This window comes from Pygocentrus nattereri, chromosome 21 (assembly GCF_015220715.1).
Source record: "Pygocentrus nattereri isolate fPygNat1 chromosome 21, fPygNat1.pri, whole genome shotgun sequence".
In the NCBI taxonomy this organism is placed as follows: Eukaryota; Metazoa; Chordata; class Actinopteri; order Characiformes; family Serrasalmidae; genus Pygocentrus; species Pygocentrus nattereri.
Genome location: NC_051231.1, coordinates 32,062,549 through 32,077,045, shown reverse-complemented (window position 1 = coordinate 32,077,045; position 14,497 = coordinate 32,062,549). Strand labels below are relative to the sequence as shown.

The 14,497-nt window shown below is 41.0% G+C and overlaps 1 protein-coding gene across 14 annotated transcripts in view; it reads left to right on the top strand.

The window, feature by feature from the left end:
* The window catches only part of cacna1da (calcium channel, voltage-dependent, L type, alpha 1D subunit, a), a 118,726-nt gene that overhangs the window by 82,124 nt on the left and 22,105 nt on the right, over window positions 1-14,497 (top strand). For 7 of the 14 annotated variants that reach the window (XM_037532039.1, XM_037532037.1, XM_037532032.1 and 4 more), the window contains 7 exons: window positions 999-1,109; window positions 1,958-2,041; window positions 2,541-2,552; window positions 11,472-11,504; window positions 12,593-12,721; window positions 14,035-14,100; window positions 14,405-14,496. In XM_037532039.1, the coding sequence (XP_037387936.1) occupies window positions 999-1,109; window positions 1,958-2,041; window positions 2,541-2,552; window positions 11,472-11,504; window positions 12,593-12,721; window positions 14,035-14,100; window positions 14,405-14,496 (527 nt within the window). The remainder of the gene's footprint in view (window positions 1-998; window positions 1,110-1,957; window positions 2,042-2,540; window positions 2,553-11,471; window positions 11,505-12,592; window positions 12,722-14,034; window positions 14,101-14,404; window position 14,497) is intronic. The other 7 variants (XM_037532038.1, XM_037532040.1, XM_037532034.1 and 4 more) reach the window with 2 other exon arrangements.

Below are 14,497 nucleotides of genomic sequence, written 5' to 3'. Positions count from 1 at the left end.
TCTTAACAATGTCACTTTTTTACATGCAAACAAAATGAATGACATTTGAAATTAATAACAAAAACGGAGCTTTGTGCTGATGGGTTTTGCCTAGTGTTCTTTAAAGTGTGTCCATCTTTGGAGTCCAACTCCCAAATAATTTTCTCACATACTACTCAAAAGTAATCATAAAGATACACTATGTAGACAAAGGTATTGGGACACACCTCTTAAATATTGAGTTCAGCTGTTTCCCTGGGTTGTTCAGGCACACCCATTGCTAACAGGTGGATAAAATTAAGCACAGGCTTTGCAATCTTGATAAACAAACACTGGCAGTAGAATGGGTCGTACTGATGAGCTTAGGGTGTAAAGCACGGTTCTGCTGGACTCTGGAGCGGTGTAAACGTATTCTGTGGAGTGATGAATCACGCTTCTCTGGCTGACAGTCTGATGGACGATTCTGGGTTTGGTGAATGCGAGGAGAACATTACCTGCCTGACTGCACTGTGCCAACTGTAAAGTTTGGTGGAGGAGGGATGATGATATGGGGTTGTTTTTCAGGGGTTGACCTAGAACCATTAGTTCCAATGAAGGGAAGTCTTAATGACTCAGCGGACCAAGACATTTTGGACAAATTGTATGCTTCCTTTGTGGGAAGAGTTTGGGGAAGAACCTTTTCTGTGTGGAAGAACTTGACTGGCCCTCACAGAGCCTTGACCTCAACCGTCAAATGCCTTGGGGATGAACTAGAACAGAGATTGTGAGCCAGACCCTCTCGTCCCACAGACACATTTCAAAATCTTGTTGAAAGATTCCCAGAAGAGTGAAAGCTGTTAGAGCTGCAGAGGGGACCAACTTCATATTAATGTCTATGGATTTAGAATGAGGTGTAATGTGTAGGTGTCCCAATATTTTTGTCCCTGTAGTGTATGTGCATACTTACATACTATAATGAGTGCTGTTGCATTTGTCTCTTCTTCATCATCTCACTCTATCACTCTTTTCTGTCTCTGTAGCACTATGGGCAGTCTCAGTTGTTTAACTATGTGATGGACATCTTGAACATGGTCTTCACTGCAGTCTTTACTGTGGAAATGGTCCTCAAACTGATCGCCTTCAAACCCAGGGTAAGTAACTTAAACATGTACAGAAGGGCACAAGCATCACTCAGAAACATACTGTAGCATAAACTCATACTCCACAAACGCATTTACGTCGTTTTTCATCCTCTGCGTAAGAATAAGCTGTAGCTTGAGAATAAGTATTTATTTTTGACTCAAATTGACATAAAAATATATTCACTGAATCTCTTACTATGAACATTCCCCCACTACTCCTGTTCCCCTCTGTATCCAGCTATGTGTTCAGAAGAAGGACAGAATGCTTGTAAGAGACATGGTGTGGTGTGCAGTGCTCAGATACATTAAGCCCCTTCCCTGTGTGTGGAGTGAAATAATAATTATAATAAAGAACTGCATGGTACACACATAGACAATAGTGGAGTGCTAACCCATCATGCCCCCCCTGCCGCCTGTCTAAGGGCTATTTTGGAGACGCATGGAATGTGTTTGATGCTCTGGTGGTGATCGGCAGCATAGTTGACATTGTGCTCAGTGAGATTGATGTAAGTAAGCCCCGCCCACGGACCCTCCCCTCTTCTCTTAGCTCTATCTGATCGCGGTCTTATATACAGCTCTTTATCTCAAGGGGGATATTTCAGCTCTTCTGAGCTACTTTTAAACAGCTGTCACCCAGAAATCAAGTCTTTCTCAACTGAGTTCTAATTTTTGCCTTTCTCCCTTTTTCTCAACTTTTCCTCCTGTGTCTTCCATAACTTCTTGATCCCCCTTCTCTTCTCTTCTCTTCTCTTCTCTTCTCTTCTCTTCTCTTCTCTTCTCTTCTCTTCTCTTCTCTTCTCATTCCATCCCTCTCTCCTCTCTCCTTTCCACCTGTGTTGTGGTTTTTGTATTAACAGCATTATTTCACTGATGCTTGGAACACGTTTGATGCCTTAATTGTAGTTGGTAGCGTCGTAGATATTGCTATCACTGAAGTCAATGTAAGTATGCCTATCTTTGCTTATCTTAGATGAGAAACCATGCAAGAAAACCATGTTAGGGGGACCAGTACTGTACATTTTAAACATTGCATGCTGGCCTAACACAGATGTGCCATGTACATTGAAAGTGAGTAGTTTTAAGTAGTATTATCAGTTCCAGTGTCCTTAGGCAGGTCAAGACAGCTGAATTCCGGTCTGTCCCCCATTGGTTTTTTGCAAGGTTTCATATAGTAAAGTAGTATTGTTGTCTGTGATTGTTTTGTTCTGTGACTCTTTTCTCCTGCTTATCTAAAATGCAGTAATACGCTGGGGAATGGTTGACAATCATTTATAACCCATAATTAAAATCTCATGTCTTCCTGTGATTTGGTATTTGTGTGAGGGTATTTGAGAAGGATGGGATCGTGGTCAGTGCTTACCCAGCGTGGTGTTTGCACACCACCGGAAATCCATAGTGTGGTTTATCTAACCCCTGTTCTTATTCATTCTGTTTCCATAGAAACTTGTAGAGGCAAGTATGGCAAGATGTGCTCTCCTCTTTGCTTGATTCTGCTTCATAATGGCTTTTCCCCCTCCTTACAATACTTCCAAAACGTTCTGTGAAGTTGAACTTGTCCCAGTCTGAAAATGTCTCAATGAGGTAACCTTTAGGTTCATATAGATCGGAGCTATGAAAGCCTCGTGAACATTTTTGCTGATCCTGAAGTTCTAGCACCAAATAAACAGCCGCACTGGGTTGCACCAGTTTTGGGTGTGAAGTCTTCACTAAGTCCTTAGTTAACACATTAGTTTCAAACTTATCCTTTTACTAAATTTGGTTGTACCACAAATTTGAGTCATGTCTTAATTAGTAACAACTAACTAGGCCAATTCATAGTCCAGGTGGCGTGTGTTGCTTGCCAAACAAACTGTGGCCAACGGATATCGCAGCCCTGTAGGCTTTCATAGGCCTGCACCAACGACAAATCCAACCCACGTTGTTTCTATGAAAACCTGCAGCCGCAGAACTTTGAGTGTCTATCCAATCACACAGCGGCATCTACACCTTTACAACCATTTTTAATGTATGTGATAAGGACGGTGACACCCTAGCAAACACAAATTTTGCCTCTTTTACGTCATTTTTTGTCGAGTGACGCATGTCGCCTGAATTATAAATTGGCCTTAATGGGTCTGTCGCATTAACATGAGGATAAAGAACCAATCAGTAAACTCGCTGCCATGGAAACGCAACTGCAGCTGGCTCTGACTTCCAGCCTAGAAGAGAGTGATGTGTAGAAGTTAAACTGAATAAATCTGATTATCTATGGCCACTGTCTTTTTATTCTTTAGACAAATATGCAGCTTTTTGAATGACAGTTTCTGGCTGACCGACACAACAGCAGATCAGTTTAGAGATTCAGGAGCTGCTGAGTCTCACTGAGCTGGAGCTGTGGGTGTTTAGCTTCATGCTTGGAGTTAAAACCAGGGCGATAATAAGAGCTGTAAGTAAAATCACAGCGTTTTTACAAGTTTTTTATCTTAGTTAACCAAAAAGGTTTGTGCTTTCTATGTGGTTTCTCATTATATCCTCAATACTTACAGCTGCTGAGGAGGAGGTGTAAATATTTAGCAACTTCTAAGCTCCGTGTTAAAACTTATTTGTTTGACGCAACTTGTTCTGATTTAGTAATGCATAAACACGAACTTAGTAAACACGTACGTTACAACTAGCCTAAGCTGTTTCAACCAGCTTCTGATACATCTAACTTCTGATACATATAACTTGAAGATCAGCAAATGCGAGATGTTTCAGATTTTATTCCGATCTACATGAACACAGGTAATGTCTTAGCCTGGGTGTCGAGCTGTCCATGCAGTTGCCTGCAACTTTAAATCGAGTGTGCCACAGTCAGGCTTAACAAATCTGGACTTAACTAGAGTTCTAGAGTTTGGACCCATCCTGTGCCGTAAGATGAGAATTCTAGAACTCAAGTCTGGATTCGTCGAGTCCAGACGTGGATCTCGTTGACAGAGGCAGCCAGGCTATGACCGTCTCATGAAAGAGTCTGAAAATGTCTGTTTTTGCGTGATGACCGTAAAGCTGCGGCCTCTGCTCCTCAGCTTTACTGTTTGAAGCTCAATCAATATTGCAAATCCCCTGTTGATTCATGAATGATTATAAAGTGGTTGATGACCTTTTTAAATGGAATATTCCACCGCTTTTCTGTACCAGGGCCACCATGGTCACCAGTTATACAGATTATTAAATTATACAAAACCTGAGCTTTGTTTTAGGTTCAGATGCAGAAGAAAAACTAGTGAGGAGTGTAATCGTCCGCAGTCAGCTCGCTGTAATGAGTGACTACAAATTGTTTAATTCACAGAGCAGTTCTGTTTTTAACTCCTAACACTTAAGGATACGACAGCTTTCCGTGTAGTTACTGAATCATAAGCATCAGCATCTAATAAGCCTGGAAATTTAAACAGTGTACAAGAAAGGTAATCTCTAAATAGGGTGCACTAATCATGGAATTTTTTCTGTTAATTCTAGCTCCCATTCTGGTTTGATCTCTTTTTCTGAAAGTAATAGGCACCAAAGGCGGTAATGCTCTTAACCTAAAGCTCACACATTATTTACATCACAAAATTGCAACACAAATGAGACAAAATAAAAATAAAAACAAATTGCCGTTTATTTACATGCTGTTTGTAAGTTAGAAAAGAACATTGGCCCGTTATCACATTGAATGCGTTTGCATGCATCAAATAATCCGATCGTAATCAGATTTCTGCAGTCATCCGATTATTCAAACGGTCATGTGAACAGCACACTCCGATCTAGAAATCCGATTTTAAATCTGATAAAGAGAGCTTGGTTTTTGGCTCAGTCAGATTTCTCAGTGCATGTCAACTCTTACTCTGATTTCTTTCATATTTCTCAGTCTGTGCATGTGAGAAAACAGACTGCAGTACCAAAAAAAGAAAGCTGAAGCCAAATGCAGATGATTCATTTTCTAGATGATATATGTTGATATTTTCAGGTAAAGTGGTAAGATGTTTTAAAAAAAAAGCCATAGCATGATGTTTGAGTTTTACATTATGTTTACATCACGTCGTCATCTGAGAGATTATTGGCTGGTTGTAAAGCAGAAATCCGATACCTGTCTGACTCACGTAGAGACAGAGTTTCCCATTATCTGATTACTCAAGTGCATGTAAACGCGTTGATCGGATTGCTGACAAAACCTGATTTTCTGCAGTTATCGGATTATGAAGTGCATGTGAATCTACTCATTGACCCACTACCATTTAGAGCACACGTGGGACCCGTGTTCTCAAATTACTGGAAGTCTCAAGGTCAGGTTGGGTTAGAACATCATGTCAGAGCAGTTGAAGGTATTTTCATGGTCTTTAATAAATGTCTGGCCTGGGTTTAAAGGCCTCTTTGACATTACAGATCTGGACATGATCATAGTGGCCGTGGTGCGGTGGAGAGGTGGAGCATTCCTCACATGCAGTGGAAAGCCTTCCTCACTGCTGATGGTGTTTGCTGCTGACTTACGTCTGTCACTACTGTCGAACTTCTGCACATACAACTCCACACACGCTCCATCTGTAAGCACACACACAAGCAGCAGCTGACGCAGTGTGTTCAGGTGAATGAGAGCTAAATAGATGATGCTGTAATTTCTTAGATAGTGGATAATAGCATGACCACAGGTGAAACATGATTATAGAGCCTACTGAGCATCAGAGGACTGTCACATGGCTTTGTAATGGTAAATGCACGTAAACACACACACACCTCTTAACAGCTGTCTGAGCGGCAAAGCTGTCTCTCTGGAGTCCTCATTTGTTCACGTGTTGCGTACGTCCCTATAGGTGTTTGTATCGTGTTTATGTGGCTGTGTATACGTTTCGACTGTATATATGTGTTGTTTGTTGGGTATAAGCAGTATATATGTTAGTCTGTGTCCCTATATAGATGTGTATGAATGTGAGCATGACACGGCTTTGTGTTGGTGAATGTAGTATGTGTATATGTCTTTGTCGCTTTATGTCAGTGTTCCTACATGTTTCTCCTCTAAATACATGTCTGTCCATGGTGAGATGTAGCGCTGTTGGTCTCACAAGGACTTAAATGACTCCTAATTGGCTTAGCGATGTTGTGTGTATATATATATATCAGGGTTCCTGCTGATTCTCATTGTGTAGCAACCCTGATATACACATATAAAATTCATCATTAAAGGCCTTGTGAAGCACATTTCATCTTTCACTATATGTTGTTTGTGGCCTGCTGTTGTGCTGATTCAGCCATAGATATAAAACTACTAGATCCAGTACAGCAGTCACAACCCCAGTAAGCTTAACAGGCTCTGATCTCATTGTCTGATTGTCTGATCTAGTACCTATTATATCTATACTCCCCGATCCCCACTCAGGGGTATGTGTGCCGTTCACCCAGTCACAGTGGTGTTTGCCCATCCCCTGTTGCATGCTGGGAAATGTGATTGCCGCGCCACGTGCTAACATTAGCTCATGTTCTGCAGATGGCGCTTGGCCACCCGCTCCATTCTCCTCCGGTTAGTCCCTGCCATGCTGAGTCATTGTGACGTTTGTCCTTCCTCTCTTTCCAAATCTTTCCCCATTCATCTCTTACATTCATCTCCAGACAGAGTGGCCGTGAAGCTCAGAGCTGATGTCACGACCGGTGTAGCTGACTAGGTCCAGTCGCGATTAGGGAAGCAAGCAGATTAAAGATATGGAAGCACGAGTTTCCAGTCAGGAGAGGAACAGTTGATAGAACGTCTAGTCTTAAGGATAGAAACCTCAAGCTCACTCAGGCAGAATTCAGACAGAATCTACAGCTGTTAGGTCCACTACTTATCTGTCCAGTCAGATACAAGTTTATCGGTTGTCAGTACGCAGTCTTAAAGGACCAATATCATAAACTGAATTTTATCTTGTGCTTTGGAATAAGAATTTAATATAATATGTAAACACATCAGTACATATAGTCTGTATGTAGAAGCTAACCTGTAAAAGCAGCCCGTTTTGAATTTGTGGCTTTTGTGGTGTCACAAAATCATTTATGAAGATTAAGGAAAACTTTGTATCTCCGTTTTTAACGTTTTTTAGTTTTTGGCATAATTTGAAAATACCTGTTGGCCTTTACATTGTGTGTAGATTTCATGAAGAATAGACCAAAAGCCCAATATGACTTGGAAAAAATTCATGCAGACATACATACATACATGTATATCACTGCTGTTGGAAGAAAACCTCGTATCTCCAAAATGGTAACTTTACAGGAGAAGAAAAAAAAACGCTTTACTTTTAATGCAAGTCAATGGAACCAGACATTTTTCCAAGTCATTTTGGGGCATTTCTTTTAGTCCATTCATCATGAAATTTACGCGCAATATAAAAGGCGACAGATGTGTCAAAAACTGACAAAAATGGAGATACGAGGATTTCTTCTGACAGCAGCGATATCCTTCTATTTGACGTACATCTGTTTGGCCTCACCCATTTACACAGGTTACAGAAAGTGTTTCAATCTGGACTGCTTTCAAAATGAGGCAGCCAATCATGACAGAGTTTATTTACATATGTATTTACATACATCAGTCTTAAATGCACGGTCATAAACACTAATTCTAAGACAGTGTGATCAGTTCGGTTTTTTAGGGCCTCCCAGACACAGAACACTTTTTCTCTCCAAACTCGGTTCGCAGCCTCTGAAATGAAGGACATACGTGGACCGTCTGAGGGTCTCTGAGGACCAGTTTGAGCCACTGTTGTAAGGGATAAAGAGAGGGTGGAGATGGTCATGTAAAAATCTAATACAGCTGTTTACAGTACATAAACCTACACAGATGTCACAAGAGAACAGAGGGAAAATAAAGCTTAATGAAAATGTAGAGTATTGGCTCTTAATTCCTAACAGAATCCTCTAAAATCACATGCTGCTCACACTGTAAACCCTGTACAGATCCACTTTGGCTTTGCTGGGGTTTGTCTCCAGTCAGTTAAAGGGAGTTTGTGTCTGACGTGTGTGTTGAATGGCGTGTGATCGTGTCTGTCTCTGTTTTACCTCCCTCTAGTGAGCTTTTAGAGCTCAGATGAGAGAAAGAGAAAGGGATCATGGGTAGAGCAGGTGTGTAGACTTCAGCCAGGCTGCATGACAACTCCGTCTCTCGCGCTTTCCTCTCCCGCGCTTTTGTTTTTCTCTTCCTCCATCATTCTTTTCTATTATTTTGTGCGTTTCTGTTGTATTTTTCTCCTTTGGATTCAATATTTCTACTTGTTTTTTTCTCTCATCTCCTCTCTTGCACTGGACTATGCTTTCTTTCTTTTTAAGTTAAAAAAAAAAATTCTCACTTTTTTTTCTTCAGCGCTCATCCTTTCTCATTCCCCTTCTTTTAAGGAGTTTTTCCTCCTATTTCTCCTTTCCTCTTTTGGCTCAGTTCTCTCTCCTCTTGTACTGGACTTTAAGTTTCCATTTTCTTTCCTCTTTCTTTATGGTGCTCTCATCTTTCCTCTTATGGTCTCTCCTCTTGCACTGGACTGTGAGAGCGCCCCCGAGTGGCGTCTCCTTATGCAGGATCCTGTCCAACATGCATGAAGATGCTACAGTGCCTATGAGAAACTCAGTTCCAGTTTGTTTTTTTTCCGGTGCGGAAGAGCGTGAATGTGTCTGTACGCAAGTGTGCGTGGGTGAATGGAAAATGCTTGTTGGCTGTTTGGCAATGCTAAAGCGCATGCTTCATCAAACGCTGTCGCTAGGAAGTTCAGAAAGCTTATTCTGCATCTTATCATTTCTGCGCATTTTGCATTTCATGAATCAAATGCAGTGCATTACAGTGCAATGTGTAAAAGAGAAGGACAGTGGAACTGGACAATTAGAGGAGGGCCTTGTCTGTCTGGAGTCTGTTCTCTTCTCGCTTCCTGAAGTAGAAGCCTTCAGCTTTGTTTCATGTTCTTAATAGATTATATTCTTTATTTGTCTTTGAGTGTGTGTGTGTGTGTGTGTGTGTGTGTGTGTGTGTGTGTGTGTGTGTGTGTGTGTTATGGTCCAGTATGCGTGTGTGTGTGCATGTTAGTGTCAGTTAAGTGGCAAAGGGACATATGACTTTGTATAAGGTTACAGTGATGTTACTGCTTCATCATCGTCAGATGTTCAGAATGTTGTCATCATCATCAATGAGGTCACAGCTAAGACATCATCAGAAGGAGAGAGAGACTGACCGTTTACTGTTGGGGCCTGCAGGGTCTGACTCAGACTGAGGGTGCTCAGAACATGCCTCCATTTCAGGATGCCTGCAAGTGATCTTTAACTGAAATAATAATAATAATAATAATAATAATAACAATACCCCTGTAGAAGATGTTTGGCCTTATGGCTGTTATATGTCAAATTTGTTCATTTTTCTTGCATTAGTGCTGGGTAGTATTGATAGAACTGCTGGGACATTTTCCAGACATTTTATGGTGTTAGTTGATATTTCATTTTCATTAATAAAATTAATGACCCTCTGCTTCCTGAGGACTTACAAGCCAGACGTAGCTTATTTTGCTCTGTTTTTCTCTCTTTAAACATCACCTCCTATTTTTCTCTTTTTACACAAAATGGATCGAACATCTTGGGAGCCACGAGATTTTACGTTTTAACCTCTGCTATGTATGTGCTAATGTGCTACTATAGGATAAAAAAAATCTAATAAACCGTTCACTTGGCTCTATTTTAAGCTTCAGCTAACCTGATTCTGCTTTTCTCACATCTCCGGCAGGAAACTTTTCCTCAAAAGTAGAACAGTTTCTTGTAGAGTGTTTCTTTTTTTTGCGAGGCTGAAGTCGCTTCTAATTCACCAGCTTCTTGTTCACATTTTCTTGTGGCACCATTTAAGGTGGAACAGGAAAAATAGGCTGAAGTCGCTTCTAATTCACCAGCTTCTTGTTCACATTTTCTTGTGGCACCATTTAAGGTGGAACAGGAAAAATTGGAACGAGATCTGACTTCATCTTTGCGACAACTTAAAGTGTGTCAGTTTCTCGTTGCAGATTAAACGTACCAGGCACTAGCTGGAGTGATTATGAATGCAGTTAAGTGCATCTGTCTCCAAATTATCCATGTCCGTCTTAAATCTTTCTCTTTGCCTTTCCGTCAGCTACCAGCCAGGCGAGACTGTTGTCTGTGTTGCTATGGTGACCAGCAGTCTGTGCGCCATTCTTCAGGTTTAAAGGGTGAATTAGCAGATTTAGGCTATAACTCCAGTGTTTACGACCCGTGTTAGAACGATCAGCAGAGCTTTATTTTATTGCACAGGAGGATTATTTTAGTATGAATAATAAAAATGTTACCAACCTCTGAACTAGACACAAACCACATTTTTAGGATTTTTAGCTAAATGCTATTTTAATAAGTTTTGCTTCTTTAATACAGTGGAAGTGGAATTTATAAACTATAACAGACACACAAACATTATATCATCTATATCGCTAAAATATTGTGAAAACCTTAAAGCAGTTTTATGATGCCATTATCATGTTTTACTAGTATACGCAATATATTGCCCAGCACTATTGTATTATTGAGTATAGAGTTAAATATGATTACGTATATGTAGATAGGAGATTTGTCATCTCATTACATGTTATGGTTGTTTTAGACACTTCATCATAGCATCATCACTGATATTAAGTGCTGGCTTGTCAGTGAGCTGTCAACACTTTTGCCTTCAGATGACAAAATATTAATCTCCAGTCCAGTTTGGAAGGTGTGATTTAAGTTCATATAGAAGACATTAAAAAAATTAAGTCTGGACCTGCACATCCATCTACAGTACATGATGAATTTAGTGCATGCCTGTTTGGTAACGATGTAGGTTGTACTTGTCAGATGTTTAGAATGTTTTTTGTTGCCTAAGCAAATACCGTCCTGCTGTTCTGTGCTGTTGCAGTGTTTATGCCCCGTTTGTCACATCAGTTCCCCGAGTCATTTATGTAATTCAGCCAGTTGAAATAAGGTTGTGTGGTAGTCCTGTGTGTTATATAATCCCCCATATGTTGTCTGAATATGCCTGACGTGACGGAGCCAGTTTTGCTACAGTCATTATGAGCAGAAAAGGGGAGGTTGATGTTTTTTGTTTTTGTTTTTTTGTTGTTTTTGTTTTTTTTTTTCCAATGTGGTGTGATGGGGTCGTCTAACTTTTTGGTGACCGTGCTGTTGATGAGATTCCTGTACGTCGATAAATGTTGTGATGTTATTTCCTGTCCGTTGGTGATGCTGCGTTAGAGTTCGTGATAAGCTGTCTGTTTGAGTTATGCCAACATTGTGAATGTGTTAAAAGGTTTTAGCGGTGTGCTAAGCTAACGTTGTGTGTGTGTGTTTGTGTGTATGTGTGCGAGTGTGAGTGATTAATGCAGCTCTTTAATTTTAAAGCCCACGGAGGCTCCACAGGTGGATGAGTCGGGGGTAAGATACTCTGCCCCCTACTGGGCCTCGACTATAATTACAATTTACATTCTTTTATCAGGTTTCCGTTGAAATTCTGTCCTGACTCAGCTCAGTTTTTGCAGTATAACCTCTGATATCTCCACCCCTTTTAAGACTTCTGTTTTGTCCTCATACTTTTGCTTTTGGCTTTGGTTCAGTTGACTTTGATTTAGGTTTTTATTATTTTATTATTCTTGGGTTTGCCTTCATGTTTAAGATTTCTTCTTGTTCCTTCCTTCATCGTTTCAACTGTTCTTTGTTGTTTAATGAGCGAACGTGTCACCCAAACGTGGCGGCAAGTGTGCGGGTGTGTGTCTGCGTGGGGTCGCTGGCCCCTCACGTTTGTAGCGCTGACACTGCTGCATGATGCGGGCCCCATAGGGTCAGATCGGGTAAGGTGGTGACCTCAGGTTAACCTTGGGGTTGACCCATGGGGTTTGGGGCGCCCCGTAAGGTCGCATGCAGTGACTCTAGGTTAAGAGAGCCATGCTTGTGCCGATGTGTGCAGTTAAGTATGGCCAGGTTTCTTTAATCCAGCATGCCCCTACCTCCTACTTCCTCCTCCTGTTTAAGGACTGCCTCTTACGCTGCAGGTGCCTGGCAGTGCTGCATTTCTGGACAGTTTTAGCCACTGTATAATGTCACAGCCATTAATTGTACTCAATTTAGCCATGAAAAAATAGTGCTTTGAATTTGCCTGGTTTGACTTTATAATACATTAACATAATTGCATATTTTGGCAACAATTGTGTTAATGTAATATAGTTTTATGTGCAACCAACACATTTGTTCAAGTCAAGTCAATTCAAGTCAGCTTGATTTATGTAGCACATTAGAAGCCAAATGTTGCACATTAAAATCAAGTAAATCTAAAGCACCAATTTCTTTACATATATATATATATTGTATTAGCATTCCTAACACAACAATCCAAAATAAGCTACTATGACACTCCAGTGTGCCCTCTGCTGACCAGATGGCTGAAGCACAGCCAGGCACTTTGTGTTTTTCTCTCTATCTCTCTTTCTCCTGATTGGTGCACTCACTCTCGTCCCTCCCCCTTGCAGAATACAGAGGACAGCGCCCGCATCTCCATCACGTTCTTCAGGCTGTTCCGAGTGATGCGATTGGTCAAATTACTCAGCAGAGGGGAGGGCATTCGTACCCTCCTGTGGACCTTCATCAAGTCCTTCCAGGTCTGATATCTGATTCCTCAATACCACCAATATTTCACAGGCAAAGGATATCAGTCCAAAATCTCTTGGTGCTGAAGCATTAAGAATTCCTTTCACTGGAACTAAGGGGCCGAGCCCAACTGCTGAAAAGCTCTCTACGCTGTTCTTGAGCTGATCTGAAGGCCACATGAAGTGTGGAGGTCTGTAGTGATTGACTCTGCAGAAAGTCGGTGACCTCTGCGCACTATGCCCCTCAGCATCCGCTGACCGCTCTGTCATTTTACGTGGCCGACCACTTCGTGGCTGAGTTGCTGTCGTTCCCAATCATTTCCACTTTGTTATAATTCCACTGACAGTTGACTGTGGAATATTTAGTAGTGAGGAAATTTCACGACTGGACTTGCTGCACAGGTGGCGTCCGATCACGGTACCACGCTGGAATTCACTGAGCTCCTGAGAGCGACCCATTCTTTCACTAATGTCTGTAGAAGCAGTCTGCAGGCCGTGGAAGTGATTGGAACACCTGAATTCAATTATTTGGACGGATGAGTGAATAATCTTGGAAATAGTGTGTGTGTGTGTGTGTGTGTGTGTGTGTGTGTGTGTGTGTGTATATATGTATGTATAGTAGATAGACAGTGGTCACATCTGCTGCTGACAACACCCGTCCTTGCCAGCAGAGGTCTCTATCGCCTCAATACTGGTACAAATCATGCACCTGATTGTATCAGAAGCTGTTTTCCTTAGCATTTACACCCTGTATTCTCAGTTACAGTTATTCTCAGTTATGTGGTACAAATTTTTTTGTTTTTTCCTCTTGCAATTCTGAACGGTTTGTTTCTTTCTTGGCGTCTGTATTTAGATATTTGAAGTGCCTGCTTTTGGTATTTTTTGATATGGGTGGCCTTGCCTGGATTTTTTGATCAACACTCCTGATTTTACTCTCAGTAAACTTGCACTTGACTCTTAGCTGGTGTGAAGCTTTGCATGACCGATAGAATGACTATGTACAAACATACATTACATTCATATGCAGATGCATTGTATATGTACATATCTTATAAATCCCCAAGGAAATTGCACATTGTCATGTTAAACTATAAAAACATCCTGAAACAGCACCACATGCCTTTAAACAACAGCAGACAGTCTTCAGCCACCCCAAACAATCTCAAACGAAAAGATAATGAAACCAGTGGAAAACAGGATTATTGATTATTGCTTTACATTATTAAACATTACTATTACTATTGTACTCAGACGTGTGGCACATCACTGATGATTTAGTATTGAATGTTGTGTTTTAAACTAGTGTGTGTTTCTGTTCATGCCAGGCTTTGCCGTATGTCGCTTTGTTGATCGCCATGCTGTTCTTCATCTATGCTGTCATCGGCATGCAGGTGAGCTTTAGCAGCTGACAGACTGATTGAAACATTATCTGTAGAAACATGTATCTACTAAACAGTTTAATAAATGCGTCTGTCACACTGTCTCTACTAAACCCTTTACACCCCAGTCACACGTCTATAAAGACTCAAACGCCAAGCTAAAAGAAAAGACAGTAGATCTAAAATTAAACGTGGAACTGTTGACGTTAACAGGATTTCATGTAAATATTAATGGAAATAGATCATTTACTAATTCCTTCAGCGTTTTCAGGTTGAAGCTTTACACTCGTCCTAATGGGTCACGTGCGTGTTTCAGATATTCGGAAAGGTTGCCATGGTGGACGGTACGCAGATCAACAGGAACAACAACTTCCAGACTTTTCCACAGGCTGTTCTGCTGCTGTTCCGG